Genomic DNA, 18,206 nt, shown 5'->3' with positions numbered 1-18,206 from the left:
TAATAATCTAGTAACACAGTATTGGAGAACAGAGCTGTACTGTAATAATCTAGTAACACAGTATTGGAGAACAGCGCTGTAGTGTAATAATCTAGTAACACAGTATTAGAGAACAGTGCTGTAGTGTAATAATCTAGACTAACACAGTTTTGGAGAACAGCGCTGTAGTGTAATAATCTAGTAACACAGTATTGGAGAACAGTGCTGTAGTGTAATAATCTAGTAACACAGTATTGGAGAACAGTGCTGTAGTGTAATAATCTAGTAACACAGTATCGGAGAACAGCGCTGTAGTGTAATAATCTAGTAACACAGTATTGGAGAACAGTGCTGTAGTGTAATAATCTAGTAACACAGTATTGGAGAACAGCTCTGTAGTGTAATAATCTAGTAACACAGTATTGGAGAACAGTGCTGTAGTGTAATAATCTAGTAACACAGTATTGGAGAACAGCGCTGTAGTGTAATAATCTAGTAACACAGTATTGGAGAACAGCGCTGTAGTGTAATAATCTTACAGAAATACAGTACAGGAGAACAGTGCTGTCGCGTAAAAATCTATCAGTAATACAGTATTGGAGAACAGCGCTGTAGTGTAAAAATCTATCAGTAGCACAGTATTGGAGAACAGAGCTGTACTGTAATAATATAGAGTAATACAGTATTGGAGAACAAATCAAATCAAATCAAATCAAATTGTATTTGTCACATACACATGGTTAGCAGATGTTAATGTGAGTGAAGCGAAATGCTTGTGCTTCTAGTTCCGACAATGCAGTAATATAACGAGTAATCTAACTAACAATTCCAAAACTACTACCTTATTCACACAAGTGTAAGGGGATAAAGAATATGTACATAAAGATATGTGAATGAGTGATGGTACAGAACGGCATAGGCAAGAGAACAGTGCTGTAGTGTAATAATCTAGAGTAACACAGTATTAGAGAACAGTGCTGTAGTGTAATAATCTAGAGCAACACAGTATTGGAGAACAGTGCTGTAGTGTAATAATCTAGAGTAACACAGTATTAGAGAACAGTGCTGTAGTGTAATAATCTAGAGTACCACAGTATTGGAGAACAGGGCTGTAGTGTAATAATCTAGAGTAACACAGTATTGGAGAACAGTGCTGTACTGTAATAATCTAGACTAACACAGTATTGGAGAACAGTGCTGTACTGTAATAATCTAGAGTAAAACAGTGTTGGAGAACAGTGCTGTAGTGTAATAATCTAGAGTAAAACAGTGTTGGAGAACAGTGCTGTAGTGTAAGAATATAGAGTAATACAGTATTGGAGAACAAATCAAATCAAATCAAATCGAATTGTATTTGTCACATACACATGGTTAGCAGATGTTAATGTGAGTGTAGCGAAATGCTTGTGCTTCTAGTTCCGACAATGCAGTAATATAACGAGTAATCTAACAATTCCAAAACTACTACCTTATAGACACAAGTGTAAGGGGATAAAGAATATGTACATAAAGATATGTGAATGAGTGATGGTACAGAACGGCATAGGCAAGATACAGTAGATGATATCGAGTACAGTATATACATATGAGATGAGTATGTAAACAAAGTGGCATAGTTTAAAGTGGCTAGTGATACATGTATTACATAAAGATGCATTAGATGATATAGAGTACAGTATATACGCAGACATATGAGATGAATAATGTAGGGTATGTAAACATTATATTAGGTAGCATTGTTTAAAGTGGCTAGTGATATATTTTACATCATTTCCCATCAATTCCCATTATTAAAGTGGCTGGAGTTGAGTCAGTGTGTTGGCAGCAGCCACTCAATGTTAGTGGTGGCTGTTTAACAGTCTGATGGCCTTGAGATAGAAGCTGTTTTTCAGTCTCTCGGTCCCAGCTTTGATGCACCTGTACTGACCTCGCCTTCTGGATGATAGCGGGGTGAACAGGCAGTGGCTCGGGTGGTTGTTGTCCTTGATGATCTTTATGGCCTTCCTGTGATTTCGGGTGGTGTAGGTGTCCTGGAGGGCAGGTAGTTTGCCCCCGGTGATGCGTTGTGCGGACCTCACTACCCTCTGGAGAGCCTTACGGTTGTGGGCGGAGCAGTTGCCGTACCAGGCGGTGATACAGCCCGACAGGATGCTCTCGATTGTGCATCTGTAGAAGTTTGTGAGTGCTTTTGGTGACAAGCCAAATTTCTTCAGTCTCCTGAGGTTGAAGAGGCGCTGCTGCGCCTTCTTCACGATGCTGTCTGTGTGGGTGGACCAATTCAGTTTGTCTGTGATGTGTACGCCGAGGAACTTAAAACTTACTACCCTCTCCACTACTGTTCCATCGATGTGGATAGGGGGGTGTTCCCTCTGCTGTTTCCTGAAGTCCACAATCATCTCCTTAGTTTTGTTGACGTTGAGTGTGGGCTGTAGTGTAATAATCTAGAGTAACACAGTATTGGAGAACAGTGCTGCAGTGTAATAATCTAGAATAATACAGTATTGGTATTTAATATTGAACCAGTAGCTAGCACTGGAACTTTTTACCAATGGCATTCACATGGTAGGTTCCATATGCACATACAGGACTCTGGCCTCTGGCCTCTCCTCCTTCTCCCTTCCTTCTCCTGCACAAGAGTGTTAGGGAGATCAGTGAGATCAGCCTAGAGATGAGTGGTGGTGGGCATACCCTGGGCCTTGAAGGCCTCCTTGTGTGAAGGTTTTTGTTCCAGCCAAGCTCTAACTTACATGTTAGTGCTGTGCTGAATCAAAACCCTGCACACTGCAACCCTCCAGGATTGAGATTGCTAGCCCTTGCTACAGAGCAATGCATTATACATCCAGAGCCTGTCAGACTGTCATATGATATCCAGGAACACCGTGGTATGTCTGGTCAGCAGTAATGGTATGGTCTCGGTCAATAGAAATGGTATTGTCCTGTTCAGAAATAATGGTACGGTCCAGGTCAATAGAAATTGTATGGTCCTAGTCAGTAGTAATTGTATGGTCCTGGTCAATTCAAATCGTATGGTCCTGGTCAGTAGTAATGGAATGGTCCTGGTCAGTAGTAATGGTATGGTCCTGGTCAGTAGTAATGGTATGGTCCTGGTCAGTAGTAATGGAATGGTCCTGGTCAGTAGTAATGGTATGGTCCTGGTCAGTAGTAATGGAATGGTCCTGGTCAGTAGTAATGGTATGGTCCTGGTCAGTAGTAATGGTATGGTCCTGGTCAGTAGTAAAAGTATGGTCTCTGTCAGTATGGTCTCTGTCCCCCTAGGAGGGGTGCATCACTTGAGTGGGTTGAGTCACTGATGTGATCTTCCTGTCTGGGTTGGCGCCCCCCCTTCGGTTGTGCCGTGGCGGAGATCTTTGTGGGCTATACTCAGCCTTGTCTCAGGATGGTAAGTTGGTTGGTAAGTTGGTGGTTGAAGATATCCCTCTAGTGGTGTGGGGGCTGTGCTTTGGCAAAGTGGGTGGGGTTATATCCTTCCTGTTTGGCCCTGTCCGGGGGTGTCCTCAGATGGGGCCACAGTGTCTCCTGACCTCTCCTGTCTCAGCCTCCAGTATTTATGCTGCAGTAGTTTATGTGTCGGGGGGCTAGGGTCAGTTTGTTATATCTGGAGTACTTCTCCGGTCCTATCCGGTGTCCTGTGTGAATTTAAGTATGCTCTCTCTAATTCTCTCTTTATTTCTCTCTCTCGGAGGACCTGAGCCCTAGGACCATGCCTCAGGACTACCTGACATGATGACTCCTTGCTGTCCCCAGTCCACCTGGCCGTGCTGCTGCTCCAGTTTCAACTGTCTGCCTGTGATTATTGCTGGTCATTTATGAACATTTGAACATCTTGGCCATGTTCTGTTATAATCTCCACCCGGCACAGCCAGAAGAGGACTGGCCACCCCACATAGCCTGGTTCCTCTCTAGGTTTCTTCCTAGGTTTTTGCCTTTCTAGGGAGTTTTTCCTAACCACCGTGCTTCTACACCTGCATTGCTTGCTGTTTGTGTTACGGTTTTCTTCCTGGGAAGGAGAGGAGGACCAAAATGCAGCGTGGTTAGGGTTGAACATCTTAAATAAAGATGATAACGTGAACAATATACATAAACAAAACAAGAAACCGTGGAAAAACCAAAACAGTCCTAACTGGTGCAAAACACAGAGACAGGAAACAATCACCCACGAAATACTCAAAGAATATGGCTGCCTAAATATGGTTCCCAATCAGAGACAACGATGAACACCTGCCTCTGATTGAGAACCACTCTAGGCAACCATAGACTTACCTAGAATACTACACTGAACACAACCCCATCAATCTACAAAACCCCTAGACAAGACAAACACATAATCACCCATGTCACACCCCGGCCTAACCACAATAATAAAGAAAACACAAAATACTAAGGCCAGGGCGTGACAGTTTGGGGTTTTAGGCTGGGTTTCTGTACAGCACTTTGAGATATCAGCTGATGTACGAAGGGCTATATAAATACATTTGATTTGATTTGATTTTGATTATCAATGGTATGGTCCTGGTCATTAGAAATGGTATATGGTCCTGGTCAGTAGTAGTGGCATGGTCCTGGTTAATTGTAATGGTATGGTCTGGGTCAGCAGTATTGGTGTGGTCCGGGTCAGCAGTAATGGTATGGTCCTGGTCAGCAGTAATGGTATGGTCTTAGTCAGTACTAATGGAATGGTTTTGGTCAATAGTAATGATATTGTCCTGTTCAGTAGTAATGGTATGGTCCTGGCCAGTAGTAGTGGCATGGTCCTGGTTAATTGTAATGGTATGGTCTGGGTCAGCAGTATTGGTGTGGTCCAGGTCAGCAGTAATGGTATGGTCCTGGTCAGCAGTAATGGTATGGTCTTAGTCAGTACTAATGGAATGGTTTTGGTCAATAGTAATGATATTGTCCTGTTCAGTAGTAATGGTATGGTCCTGGCCAGTAGTAATGGTATGGTCCTGGTCAGGAAGAATGGTATGGTCCTGGTTAGTATTAATGGTATTGTCCAGGTCAATAGAAATGGTATGGTCCTGGTCAGTAGTAATGGTATGGTCCTGGTCAGTAGTAATGGTATGGTCCTGGTCAGGAAGAATGGTATGGTCCTGGTTAGTATTAATGGTATTGTCCAGGTCAATAGAAATGGTATGGTCCTGGTCAGTAGTAATGGTATGGTCCTGGTCAGCAGTGATGGAATAGTCCTGGTCGATAGTAATGGTATGGTCAGGGTCCTCAGTAATAATGGTATGGTCCTGGTCAGTTGTAATGGTATGGTCCTGGCCAGTAGTAATGGTATGTTCCTGTTTAGTAGGAATAGTATGGGCCTGGTTAGTATTAATGGTATGGTCCTGGTCAGTAGTAATGTTATGGTTCTGGTCATTATTAACAGTATGGTCCTGTTTAGCATTAATGGAGATAGAGATAGGAGATACCATTTAATGATGTATTGTCAGAGAGGATCTATTAGCCTAAAGAAGGCTTATTGGAACAGAAAAGTGTGGGAAGGAGGAGAAAAAAACAGAATCCTGCCTTACAAACCCAATTAGCCCCTGGAAACATCCCAACTCCACAGGTCACAAACCTAGCACATATATCAGCTACCACAGAGACCAGGACAGAAAGACCTGAGTGAATTTCACTGTGAATGATGTCAACGTCATAAAAAAATAAAATTCATTATCTTAATAGATCGACATTTGGCCCACAATGAAGTTAATCACGTTTTAAACTTGTATTTAACTTGATTCACTTTATGCTCTTGTTTCCATTTCTCCATGACTACTGATCTGACAGGATTTGAAGATTGGTCCTGAAGGAAAGGAAACTTGTGAAGGATGCCAGAAGGATGCCAGGAACACCATGTACAAATCTTGTAATATACAATGTAGGTACAGTGCATTCAGGAAGTATTCACACCCTTTGACTTTTTCCACATTTTGTTGTGTTACAGCCTGAACTTAAAATCGATTAAATTTAGATTTTGTGTCACTGGCCTACACACAATACCCCATAATGTCAAAGTGGAATTGTGTTTTAAATAAAATATTAAAAGCTGAAATATCTTGAGTCAATAAGTATTCAATGCCTTTGTTAAGGCAAGCCTAAATAAGTTCAGGAATGAAACATTTGCTTAGCATAGTCACGTAATAAGTTGCATGGACTTACTCTATGTGCAATAATAGTGTTTAACATGATTTTTGAAGGACTACCTCATCTCTGTACCCCACACATACAATTAACTGTAAGGTCACTGAGACGAGCAGTGAATTTCAAGCACAGATTCAACCACAAAAGACCATGGAGGTTTTCCAATGCCTCGCAAAGGTCTGGGTAAAAAAAACAGACATTGAATATACTTTGAGCATGGTGAAGTTATTAATTACAATTTGGATGGTGTATTAATACACCCTTGTCACTACAAGGATACATGCGTCCTTCCTAACTAATTTGCCTGAGAGGAAGGAAACTGCTCAGGGATTTCGCCATGAGGCCAATGGTGACTTTAAAACAGTTAGAGTTTAATGTCTGTGATAGGAGAAATCTGAGGATGGCTCAATAACCTTATAGTTACTCAGACTGGTCTCATAGACTAGACGTAACATAGTAAGTGTAAATCCGGGATACTCAAATTAGTATGATATGTTACGTTTGTTTTTTATTTTTCATTTTTTATTTATTTTCTTAACCTTTATTTAACCAGGAAGGGCTTTGAGATTAAAATCTATTTTTCAAGAGCGCCCTGGCCAAGATAGGCAGCACCAAGTCATTACAAAAAAATTACATGAAAAATGTCATGTAATCTAGTAAAAACCATTGAATTCACAAGAGTACAAAACAGCAAATTAAAAACATTGACAGGTCAGGGAATCAGCCTCAAAATCCTTCATCAGTGATTTAAAAACACCAATCGGGACAAGTTCTTCCAATTTAAAAGTATTTTGTAAGGTGTTCCAAGACGATGGCGCAGAGTACATAAAAGCCCTTTTACCAAATTCAGTTCGGACATTTGGAACAGTTAGCAGGATGAAGTCCAGTGAACGAAGAGAGTATCCACCACATTTCTGAACAATAAAAATGCACAAATAAAAAGGTAGTAAACCCAAAATAGCTTTGTAAATAAAAGTATACCAGTGACTGAGCCTACGAGTGACTAGAGAAGGCCAGCCAACCCTGGTATACAAAGTGCAGTGGTGCGTAAGAGTTTTGCAGTTTAAAATAAATCTCAAAGTGCCATGGTAAAGAGTGTCAATTGATCTCAAACACTGAGCGGAAGCATTCATATATAAAATATCCCCATAGTCTAGTAAAGGCATAAATGTAGCTGATACTAGCCTCCTGGCTTCAAAAGAAAAACAGGCCTTATTCCTAAAATAAAATCCCAATTTCAGTTTCAATTTTTTTGTAAATTGTTGAATATGCAATTTAAAAGAGAGGCCGTCATCAATTAAAATTCCATATATTTATATGAGGTTACAACCTCAATCTCCTTGCCCTGACAGGTAGGTGAAAGGTTCAGAGGTCTATTTCTTGCATTAGAAAACACCATTAGTTTAGTTTTGTCAGTATTGAGGATAAGCTTCAATTGACACAAGGTATGTTGAACAGTATGAAAAGCAGTTTGCGTGTTCTGGAAAGCTTTTGTAAAAGACGAGGCACAACAGTAAATAACAGTATCATCAGGATAAAAATGAAGTTGTGCATTTTGGACATTTTTGTCTAAATCATTTATTTAAATAGTGAATAAGAGAGGACCAAGTACAGAGCCTTGGGGCACACCATTCAAGACAGACAATTTAACAGACATAAACCCATCAAATTGAGTGCACTGAGTTCCATCAGACAGATAGTTAGCAAACCATGCAACTGCATGCAATCTCTGCCTTGGTATATAATGATCAACTGTATCAAAAGCCTTAGAGAGATAAAAAAAAAGTGAGACACAGTGCTGTTTTTTGTTAATGGCTTCAGTGATATCATTTAAAACCTTCATGGCTGCTGTGATTGTGCTATGCTTCTTTCTGAAGCCCGATTGGTACATTGATAAAATAGAGTTAATAAATAACACCTCTTAGCTGTTCACTTACAAGCTGTTAGCTGTTCACTTACAAGGGTTTCAAGTATTTTCACCAGGGGTGACAGCTTTGAGATTGGCCTATAATTATTTAAAAGAGTTGGATCTCCCCCTTTTAAAAGTGGTAGGACAAATGCTGATTTCCAGATCTTTGTAATTTCATTGCATTCCAAGGTTAGATTGAACAGAGATGTAAGTGGTTCAGCTATGAAATCAGCTGCCAGATTTAAAAAGCAGGGATCCAAAAGATCAGGACCTGCAGGCTTTCTCTGATCTAAGGATTTCAGGGCTTTATGTACCACATGCACTGAGAATGGCAAAAAGCAAAAAGTTTGACCAGCTCTCACTGGTTCATCCACACAGGGTTGTACAGAGACAGAGGACACTGAATCAAACAGCCTACCAGATAATACAAAGTGCTCATTGAAACAATTCAGCATTTCAGTTTTGTCATATATAGCAATAGAGTCCTTCAAAACACATGACGGTAATTCATTAACATTATTCTTACCAGGCATAGACTTGGTTACATAAGACAGAAGGTTACTGAAGGCAAAACCAAAAGGAGAGTGATTGGTCAGGGTGGATGGGTAGGCATACAACGCGAACGTCTAGCAACCCAAACGTTTCGTGTTAAATCTCATCACGGACAACTTTAGCATTTTAGCAACTTTTCAACTACTTAATACTTTTTAGCTACTTTGCAACAACTTAGCATGTTAGCTAACTGTTCTCCTAACCCTAACCCTAACTCTTTAACCTAACTCCTAAACTGAATCCTAACCCTAACCTAACCCCTAGCCTAGCTAATGTTAGCCAGCTAGCTAATGTTAGCATTAGCCCCCTGGCTAACGTTAACCACAACAAATTAGAATTTGTAACATATCATGAGTTTTGCAAATTAGTAACATATTGTACGTTTTGGAAATTCATAACACATTATACAAATTTTCATTCATAACATATCAAACGAAATGGATGATGGACATCCACAAATGTATACATACCATACGAAACGTAACATATGATATTAAATGGAGCATTGCGGATTTACCTACAGAATAATATGAAATGCTCTGAGACCAGGTTGTCTAAATGACAGAGTGAAAAAAAGGAAGCCTGTTTGCAATAAGGCATTTAAAAAAAAGCATTTTAAAAAATGTGGCAAAGAAATTAACTCTATTCCGTTCATTTTTATCCTAAAACACTCCCTAGCCTTTGCCGATGACAAGCATACCCATACCATGATGCAGCCACCACTATGCTTAAAAATATGAAGAGTGGTACTCTGATGTATTGTGTTCGATTTGCCCCAAACATAACACTTTTTTTAGTCAGGACATAAAGTTAAGCACAGGCAAAATCCTAGAGGAAAACCTGGTTCAGTCTGCTTTCCAGTTTTGACTTAAATCGTCTTGAAAATCTATGGCAAGACTTGAAAATGTGTATCTAGTAATGATCAACAACCAACTTGACAAAGCTTAAAGAACTGTAAAAATAATAATGTGCAAATTATGTAGAATCCAGGTGTGCAAAGCTCTTAGAGACCCAGAAAGACTCACAGCTGTAATCACTGCTAAAGGTGATTCCAACATGTATTGACTCAGGTGTGTGAACACTTATGTAAATTAGATATTTATGTTTTTGTCAAAGGAATTCAACAATTTCTATATGTGTTCATTAACCAATTCAATTTAAATCACTCACTGTCTGTTTCTCAGAATTTGTAAGATCCTTATTTGCATAAAATGGACAGAGCCCAGTCTACCAAAATTAGCCAATAGCATTTATTCTCGAGAGCGCTGATCCTAGTAACATGTACATCAGTTTATATATTACATATGACGTCATAGGTTTTAAAATGTCCTTCCTCCTCTCCGACCAGGACAAAGCAGCTTCAAAAGTTCATTCCAACTCACAAGCGCACATACCTGACACACTATATCTGGATTTACTCCTGAAGTCTCACCATAGTTTATTACCACTTAGCAGACAGTTCCAGATAAGGAAAACCTGGAGGGGCTCTCGCTGTCTTATTTTATCACCACAGAGTTATAGCTGAGTCGGTTCAAACATAGGTTAATGATCCTCTTTGCTTACTTTAGACACACACATACATTCCTTCTTCCACAATGGTTATCATTTCCAATACCCCTTGTCCATGCTACATAACCTCTTTCTTATGAACTAACATTATTAATCAGATATAATAAAACAGATATTGTAATTAGTTATAGTTCTATTTTAAATGTACACATTGTTTAGTCATTATTCATAAAATTCCTAACAGTTTTTCATTTTCAATACATTTGCAAACATTTCTCAAAACATGTTTTCACTTTTTCATTATGGGGCATTGTGTGTATGAGAAAGTAATATTTTTAATACATTGTTTTATTCAGGCTGTAACACAACAAAATGTGAAATAACTCAAGGTGTATGAACACTTTCTGAAGGCACTGTACACACACAGGGAGGTTTAACTGAAATAACTTAACATGATTAGCATTTATCATAAGCTTCAATTGCATCAGTGGTGCATTTAGCAACAACAAAAAATTGGTCAGAATTCTGTTCTATGCATTTAACAAAATAGGGCACCTTGTTTTGAAGGCATAGGCAGCAGAAATCACAATGTAAAAAGCATGTCAGAAGGACAAATTGGAGGCTATTGTTCTCAAATTTGAACACAAAATCCAATTTTCAAAAGTGCAAACAACAGTGTCTTTAATAGTAAGAAAGTTTAATAATCTCACTCAATAGTAAGTACAGCTCCCACAAGAGAAGAAAAAAATATAGTAATAAAGAACAATTTTACAATAAAACATTGTGACAGCGCTTTTTACAACATAATTGTTTGTACTTTGGTAGTGCAAATGTATTGTTATAGCAGGATGTCAAAGTGTCACCTTTTTAGAATGTCCATTAACATTTTCTGCCCTATAGTTGTGGAAACAACGAAAATCGAGGGAATACTTGATGGGAAATGATTCATGAGATCAGTGATCATTTTCAGACCCTGTAAGGGAATGGAAATAAAATACATTCAAAAGAAATTAATAAATAAATATAACCAATGTTCTCATTGGAAAGTACCGTTCTGATACTTATCATTCAAAAGTCATTTTCAATCCCTTTCAGTGTCAGAGTTGTCCAAATTGAACACAGTGAAGCTACACCACCTTTGCTCTCCTCCTCCTCCTCCTCCTCCTCCTCCTCCTCCTCCTTCTCCTTCTCCTCCTCCTCCTCCTCCTCCTCCTCCTCCTCCTTTCCTTTATTCAAGAGGATCAGCCTCAGGAAGTGACCTCAGAATCTGGTTCAGAGTCAGAGTTGTCCAAGTTGGACACTGTGAAGCTACACCACCTTTGCTCTCCTCCTCCTCCTCCTCCTCCTCCTCCTCCTCCTCCTCCTCCTCCTTTCCTTTATTCAAGAGGATCAGCCTCAGGAAGTGACCTCAGAATCTGGTTCAGAGTCAGAGTTGTCCAAGTTGGACACTGTGGAACTATACCACTCTTCTGTGCCCTCATCTTCATCCCATCCTTCTCTTCCTCCTCCCCCTGCTCCTCTCTCGGACAGCATCTCCATAGCTGCCTGGTGGTAAGGGTGTTTGCGTCTAGTGTGTCGACGCATGGTGTTGCGCTCTGCGAAGCGTGTGTGGCACAGCGGGCACTGGTAGGGCTTCTCTCCTGTGTGTACCCTCTGATGGCGCTGCAGCTCGCCTGCCTCCCTGAAACGCTTGGAGCAGATGGGGCACACAAAGTTCCTCTCGCCCGTGTGAATGTGCTTGTGTCTCTGTTCAGGGTCAAAGAACAAGGGTCACGTTTGTTAGATAATACTATACATTCATGTTCATATATTATGATATGTTTATACCTACTTATTACATAGCAGTCATTACAAGATGAAATCTGAAATCGGACCTAGTTCCACTTCAAACACAATCAAAACAGGTAACCTGCCTAAATGACTACCAACCCGTAGAACTCACATCTGTAGCTATGAAGTGCTTTGAAAGGCTGGTCATGGCTTTCCCACCTGGACAAAAGGCATACCTATTTGAGAATGCTATTCATTGACTACAGCTCAGCGTTCAACACCATAGTGCCCTCAAGCTCATCACTATGCTAAGGACACTGGGACTAAACACCTCCCTCTGCAACTGGATCCTGGACTTCCTGACGGGCCGCCCCCAGGTGGTAAGAGTAGGTAACAACACAGCCGCCACAATGATCCTCAACACAGGTGCCCCTCAGGGGTGCGTGCTCAGTCCCCTCCTGTACTCCCTGTTCACTCATGACTGCACGGCCAGGCACAACTCCAACACCATCATTAAGTTTGATGATGACACAACAGTGGTAGGCCTGATCACCAACAACGACGAGACAGCCTATAGGGAGGAGGTCAGAGACCTGGCCGTGTGGTGCCAAGACAATAACCTCTCCCTCAACGTGATCAAGTCAAAGGAGCCTAGCGTCGTCCGACACATTGGTGCGGCTGGCTTCCGGGTTGGATGCGCGCTGTGTTAAGAAGCAGTGTGGCTTGGTTGGGTTGTGTATCGGAGGATGCATGACTTTCAACCTTCGTCTCTCCCGTTGTAGCTAAAACAATTGGATACCACAAAATTGGGGAGAAAAAGGGGTACAACTCAAAAACAAACAAAAAAAACTATCATGGTACAAACACCAAGACAGTCGTGAAGAGGGCACGACAATGCTTATTCTCCCTCAGGAAACTGAAAAGATTTGGCATGGGTCCTCAGATCCTCAAAAGGTTCTACAGCTGCACCATTGAGAGCATCCTGACTGGTTGCATCACTGCCTATGGTATGCAAGGCGTCGGAGCGTTCAGCTCAGTACATCACTGGGGCCAAGCTTCCTGCCATCCAGGACCTCTATACGGGGCAGTGTCAAAATTGTCAAAGACTCCAGCCACCCTAATCATAGACTGTTCTCTCTGCTACCACATGGCAAGCGGTACTGGAGCACCAAGTCTAGGTCCAAGAGAAAGTGGGAGAGCGCCCTGCGGGCTCAAACAACCAATCACAAACTAAACAGTTTTTACCCCCAAGCCTGAACATCTAATCACATGGCTACCCAGACGATTTGCATTGCTGCTACTCTCTGTTATTATCTATGCATAGTCACTTTACTTTCTTCCTACATGAACATATTACCTCAGTTACCTCTGTACCGGTACCCCCTTATTTTACTGCTGGTCTTTAATTTAATTATTTGTTACTTTTACTTCTTATTTGTATTATATTTTTAAACTGCATTGTTGGTTAGGGGCTTGTAAGTAAGCATTTCACTGTAAGGTCCTGTTGTATTCAGTGCATGTGACAAATAACATTTGATTTGATTTGAAAACAATATGTCATCATGAGCCCACCAAATCTCCACACCACAATTCAAACATTTATGAACAACTAAGCTCACCTGCAAATGGCTGGAGCGTTTGAAGGCCTTGCCACACTGCAGGCAGACATGGGGTTTGTTCTGAGAGTGGGTGATGGAATGACGCTCCAGGTCAGACAGGTAGTAGAAGATCCTGGGGCAGAGAGGGCAGTAGAGGACCCTTCGTGGCCCAGAGGAGGGAGAGGAGGCTGGGGACAGGGGGTCCAGAGGGTCCAGGGGGTTCAGGTTCCTGGGTTCGCTGGAGGGGAAGATGGGGGCAAGGGGAGGGGAGGGAGGAGCGGTGGCAGAGGAGAAGTAGAGATGGTCGTCCCATGGGAGGGAGGTGTGCTTTGACTCTGGGGCTTTTGATTGGTCGGATGCCTCCAAACTGAAGTCAAAGGACAGAGAAGGGGATTGCGGATGTGTAAAGGGAGGGGCTTTAGTAGGGGATGACCCATTTGGGACAGACTCCATTTGGGTTTCTTCAGTAGATAGTGACTGATGATCGGTGTTGGGGTCACAACAGTTTGGTTCAGTGTGTTTGTGAGGAGGTGAGCTGAGTAGAACTGCTTTAGAACTGCCATCAGCACTGGGCTGCTTGGAGGGAGGGGAGGAGACCACAGAGGGGGAGGTCAGGGGGGCGGGAAGGTTAACGCTGGAACTCTCTCTTGGTAGGATGGTAGGGGAGTTGTTGGGTGTCGTTCTAATAACTGGGTGAGAGGGATTGGCCGGGAGGGATGACACTGATGTGGCGAGCTGACCAGAAGAGAGAGAGAGAGAAAGAGGGGATGAAGAGGAGGCAGTGATTTGGGAGAGCTGACCGGTGGAGGGGTCAATGAGAGCAATGGGGGTGGAGGTAGAGAAAGACTGACCGGAGGAAGAGGTGGTGGAGGAGGAGAGGAGAAGGAACATAGAGGTAGAGGCACTGGGAGTGTTCTGGGTGAGGGAGAGGGGGAGAGAGAAGGCCAGGAGGCCTGGGTTGGCATCAGTCTTGGTTAAGGGAATGGAGGAGAGCTGGGGGGAGGAGGGGAAGAGGAGGATGGGGGTGTTGGAGGAGGGGTTAGTCAGGATCTGGATGGGCTGAGGGGGTTGGAGGTGTACAGCAGAACCAGAGGGTTGGGAAACAGCAGCACTAGCCTCACTAACAGATTTCACATCTGAATCTAGAACCTTAGGGGGTTCCGCATTCTGTGAGAGTTCTGGGTTCTTTGAGTGTTCTGTATTTTTTAGAAGTTCTGACTTTTGTGAGGGTTTCATAGACGTAACAGGAGTGGGACATGTGTTTTCCTTGTGTGTGTGTGGAGTTTTTACTAAACCTCGGCTGAGGTAAGTGACCCATGCTGTGGTTATATGAGACGACCTGTCATCCTCTACCTCCAATGAGCTGGACTGCACCTTTGGCTGGCTTGGGGGGGGGTTGTCTGGCCTGGAAGAGTCCATTTGGGGCACTTTGTGCCCCTCAGGGGTGAGTGTGTATGGAATACCCTGGTCATCTATCAGGAGAAGACCTTCACTTTCAGAGTCTATGGAAGAGAGGGAGGTGAAAACGGAGGTAGAGAAGAACAAGGGAGACAAGAGAGGTGCCCCCAAAATGTCAGCTCCATCCATTCTCAATATAGAATCCTCTTCATCATCGCCATCATCTTCCTCTACTATGTCCCTATCTCCATCCCCCTCTACCTCATCTACCTCCATAAGCAGTGAGCTCTCATGCCAAAGGCTCCTCTCCTTAATCTCTCTCTTTTTAGGGAAGCTCAGATCCAATACTTCTCCCTCCTCTTCCTCTCTTCTCCCCCAAACTCCTTTCCCTGCCTCTGCTCTCTCTCCTCTATCCTCTCCTGGTCTCTCTTTTCCACCATGGCATCGACTAGGGGGTAGGAAAAGAGGGATCACTCTCTCATCCTCTCTATCTTTCCTTTCTTTCTCCCCCCTTATCCCTCCATCCCTCTCTGCCTTGGCTGTGTCGGAGATGAGAGGCGTTTCAGGGACAATGGGACTACCGTTCCTGTCTTGTGTAACATCCTTCTCTCTATCTCTCCTCTCATCCCTCTCTTCTGTCTCCATCCTGTAGAGAGGCTCCTCAGTGTGTTCTATCTCTTCAACACACACATCCTCCATCTGACCCGTAGCAGTCACAGTAGTGGAGGTCAGGGCATTTCAACTGGTCCCAGACCAAACAGCTCTGGCTTCTAAACCTACTCCCTTTAGAATCAGAGGGAGGCACGTCTTTGGTAGAGCTGAGAGCTGCAGAGTCTGTTGCATAATCCAGGAACGTCTGATTTGACTCTGATTGGTTGATCGCACACACCAGGAAGTCCAGTCTTGACTGTGATTGGTTGTTTGAGCCCGCAGGGCGCTCTCTCAGCCCCTCCTCGTTTGGCCTAAAAAGGTTTTGATTGGACACCTGTACTGGAGTACACCTGTATAAGGGAGAACTATTGGAGGTTACCTGGTGGGTAGGATAAGATCAAGGAGTCCACTGACTCCTCATGGATCTCTGGCACAGTCCCCGATCTCTTCAAGGATTGGCAGACACTCCTGTTATCTGAGCCACCATTGGTCAGAACCCCTGTCTGTTGAGAATCCATTTTGGAACATGCCTAAATCTGTAAAATGGGGATTCAATATTTTATCATCTTAACAAGATATGAATTAATACAATCAAATAATAAAAGGACTTGTCAATCAAATGACTATAGGCTTCATTGATAAGGAAGATGTCCTGAGGTGGCCAGGTGTCTTTATGCTGTTTCACAGGATATCAGAGCAGCAAAATGAGGAAGTTGATTAAATGAGTATCATGTTGTTAGAATATCTTACATGTTCTTTCATTGTGCATACTGAAATATGCCTAGACTCAAACTATTCACATAGACTAAATAGGCTATTATGAATTTCTTAAACTCCTATTCTTGTTTTACTACAGGGCCTTCAGAAAGTATTCACACCCTTTGACTTTTTCCACATTTTGTTGTGTTAAAACCTGAATTGAAAATGGGTTAAATGTAGATATTTTTGTCACCGGCCTACCACACAATACCCCATAATGTCCAAGTGGAATTATCTATTTCAGTTTTACAAATTCATTAAAAATGAAAAGCTGAAATGTCTTGAGTCAATAAGTATTCAATCCCTTGGTTATGGCAAGTCTAAATAAGTCCAGGAGTAAAACATTGCTTAACAGGTCACATAAAAAATTGCAATAATAGTTTTTAACATGAATGATTACCTCATCTCTGTGCCCCAATTATCTCTAAGGTCCCTCAGTCGAGCAGTGAATTTCAAACACAGATTTAACCACAAATACCAGGGAAGTTTTCCAATGCCTCGCAAAGAAGGGCATCTATTGGTAAATGGGTAAAAAAAAGTCAATTTGAGCATGGTGAAGTTATTAATTACACTTTGGATGGTGTATCAATACACCCAGTCACTACAAAGATACAGGCGTCCTTCCTAACTCAGTTGCCAGAGTTTTCACCATGAGGCCAATGGTGACTTTAAAACAGTTACAGGGTTGAATGGTTGTGATAGGAGAAAAGTGAGGATGGATCAACAACATTGTAGCTACTCAACAATCCTAACCTAAATGACAGAGTGAAAAGAAGGAAGCCTGTCCAGAATACAAATATTCCAAAACATGAATCCTGTTTGCAACAAGGCACTAAGGTAATACTGCAAAAAATGTGCAATTCACTTTTTGTCTTGGATACCAAGTGTTTTGTTTGGGGCAAATCCAATACAACACACATTACTGAGTACCACTCTCCATATTTTCAAGCATAGTGGTGGCTGCATCATGTTATGGGTATGCTTGTAATCGTTAAGGACTGCTGAGTTTTTCAGGATAAAAAAGCTACGGAATAGAACTAAGACAAAATACTAGAGGAAAACCTGGTTCAGTCTGCTTTCCACCAGACACTGGGAATTGAATTCACCTTTCAACAGGACAATAACCTAAAACACAAGGCCAAATCTACACGGGAGTTGCTTACCAAGAAGACAGTGAATGTTCCTGAGTGTCCGAGTTACAGTGTTGACTTAAATATGCTTGAAAATCTATGGCAAGCTCTGAAAATGGTTCTCTAGCAATGATCAACAACCAATTTGACAGAGTTAAAAGAATTTTGAAAAGAATAATGGGAAAATGTTGCACAATCCAGGTGTGGAAAGCTCTTAAGAGATGTACCCAGAAAGTCTCACAGCTGTAATTGCTGCCAAAGGTGATTTTAACAAAGGTGATTTTGACTCAGGGGGTTGAATACTTTTTAATTGAGATATTTTAGTGTTTTATTTTTCATTAATTTGTTTAAAAATATATTTAAAAACATGTTTGAATTTTTCTTCCACTTTGACATTACAGAGTATTTTGTGTAGATTGTTGGGGGGGAAACTGGCAATTAAAACCATCTTAATCGCACTTTGTAACACAACAAAATGTGTCAAAAGTCCAGGGGTGTGAATACTTTCTGAAGGTACTTTAGGTTAAATCATCCCCATCACCTAGATAACATCCCCACCACCACCTTCCACCTCATCATCGTTGTCATCACCATTACATTGTCATCATCATCAATGATCTTCATCATCATCATCAATAACATTATCATCATTCAAACCGGTTCCAATTCCTGCTATTATCTCAATAACTTGAGGCGATTTTTGTTTTAAAGGCTACAGCGTGTGGTCTCATGTTCTACAATAATTGATTACCTTATATGCTTAATTGCTATGATTGTCAATCTTAAAAATGTAACGCAACA

The 18,206-nt window shown here is 41.8% G+C and overlaps 1 protein-coding gene across 1 annotated transcript; it reads right to left on the bottom strand.

Annotated features, from left to right (window-relative positions):
• Nucleotides 1–11,392: 11,392 nt before the first annotated feature.
• On the bottom strand, nucleotides 11,393–16,053 carry LOC110508886 (uncharacterized). The gene is made up of 2 exons (XM_021589775.3): nucleotides 13,489–16,053; nucleotides 11,393–11,845 (listed from the first exon to the last, which is right to left on the bottom strand). Exons 1-2 carry the CDS (start codon nucleotides 15,562–15,564, stop codon nucleotides 11,495–11,497), a joined length of 2,427 nt encoding a protein of 808 aa, XP_021445450.3. The 5' UTR covers nucleotides 15,565–16,053; the 3' UTR covers nucleotides 11,393–11,494.
• Between the last annotated feature and the right edge of the window lie 2,153 nt (nucleotides 16,054–18,206).

The sequence above is a fragment of the Oncorhynchus mykiss genome, chromosome 3 (assembly GCF_057628025.1).
Source record: "Oncorhynchus mykiss isolate SJ-2025 chromosome 3, ASM5762802v1, whole genome shotgun sequence".
Lineage (NCBI taxonomy): Eukaryota > Metazoa > Chordata > Actinopteri > Salmoniformes > Salmonidae > Oncorhynchus > Oncorhynchus mykiss.
Note: the sequence above shows the minus strand (reverse complement) of the source record. Positions and strands in the feature narration are given on the sequence as shown.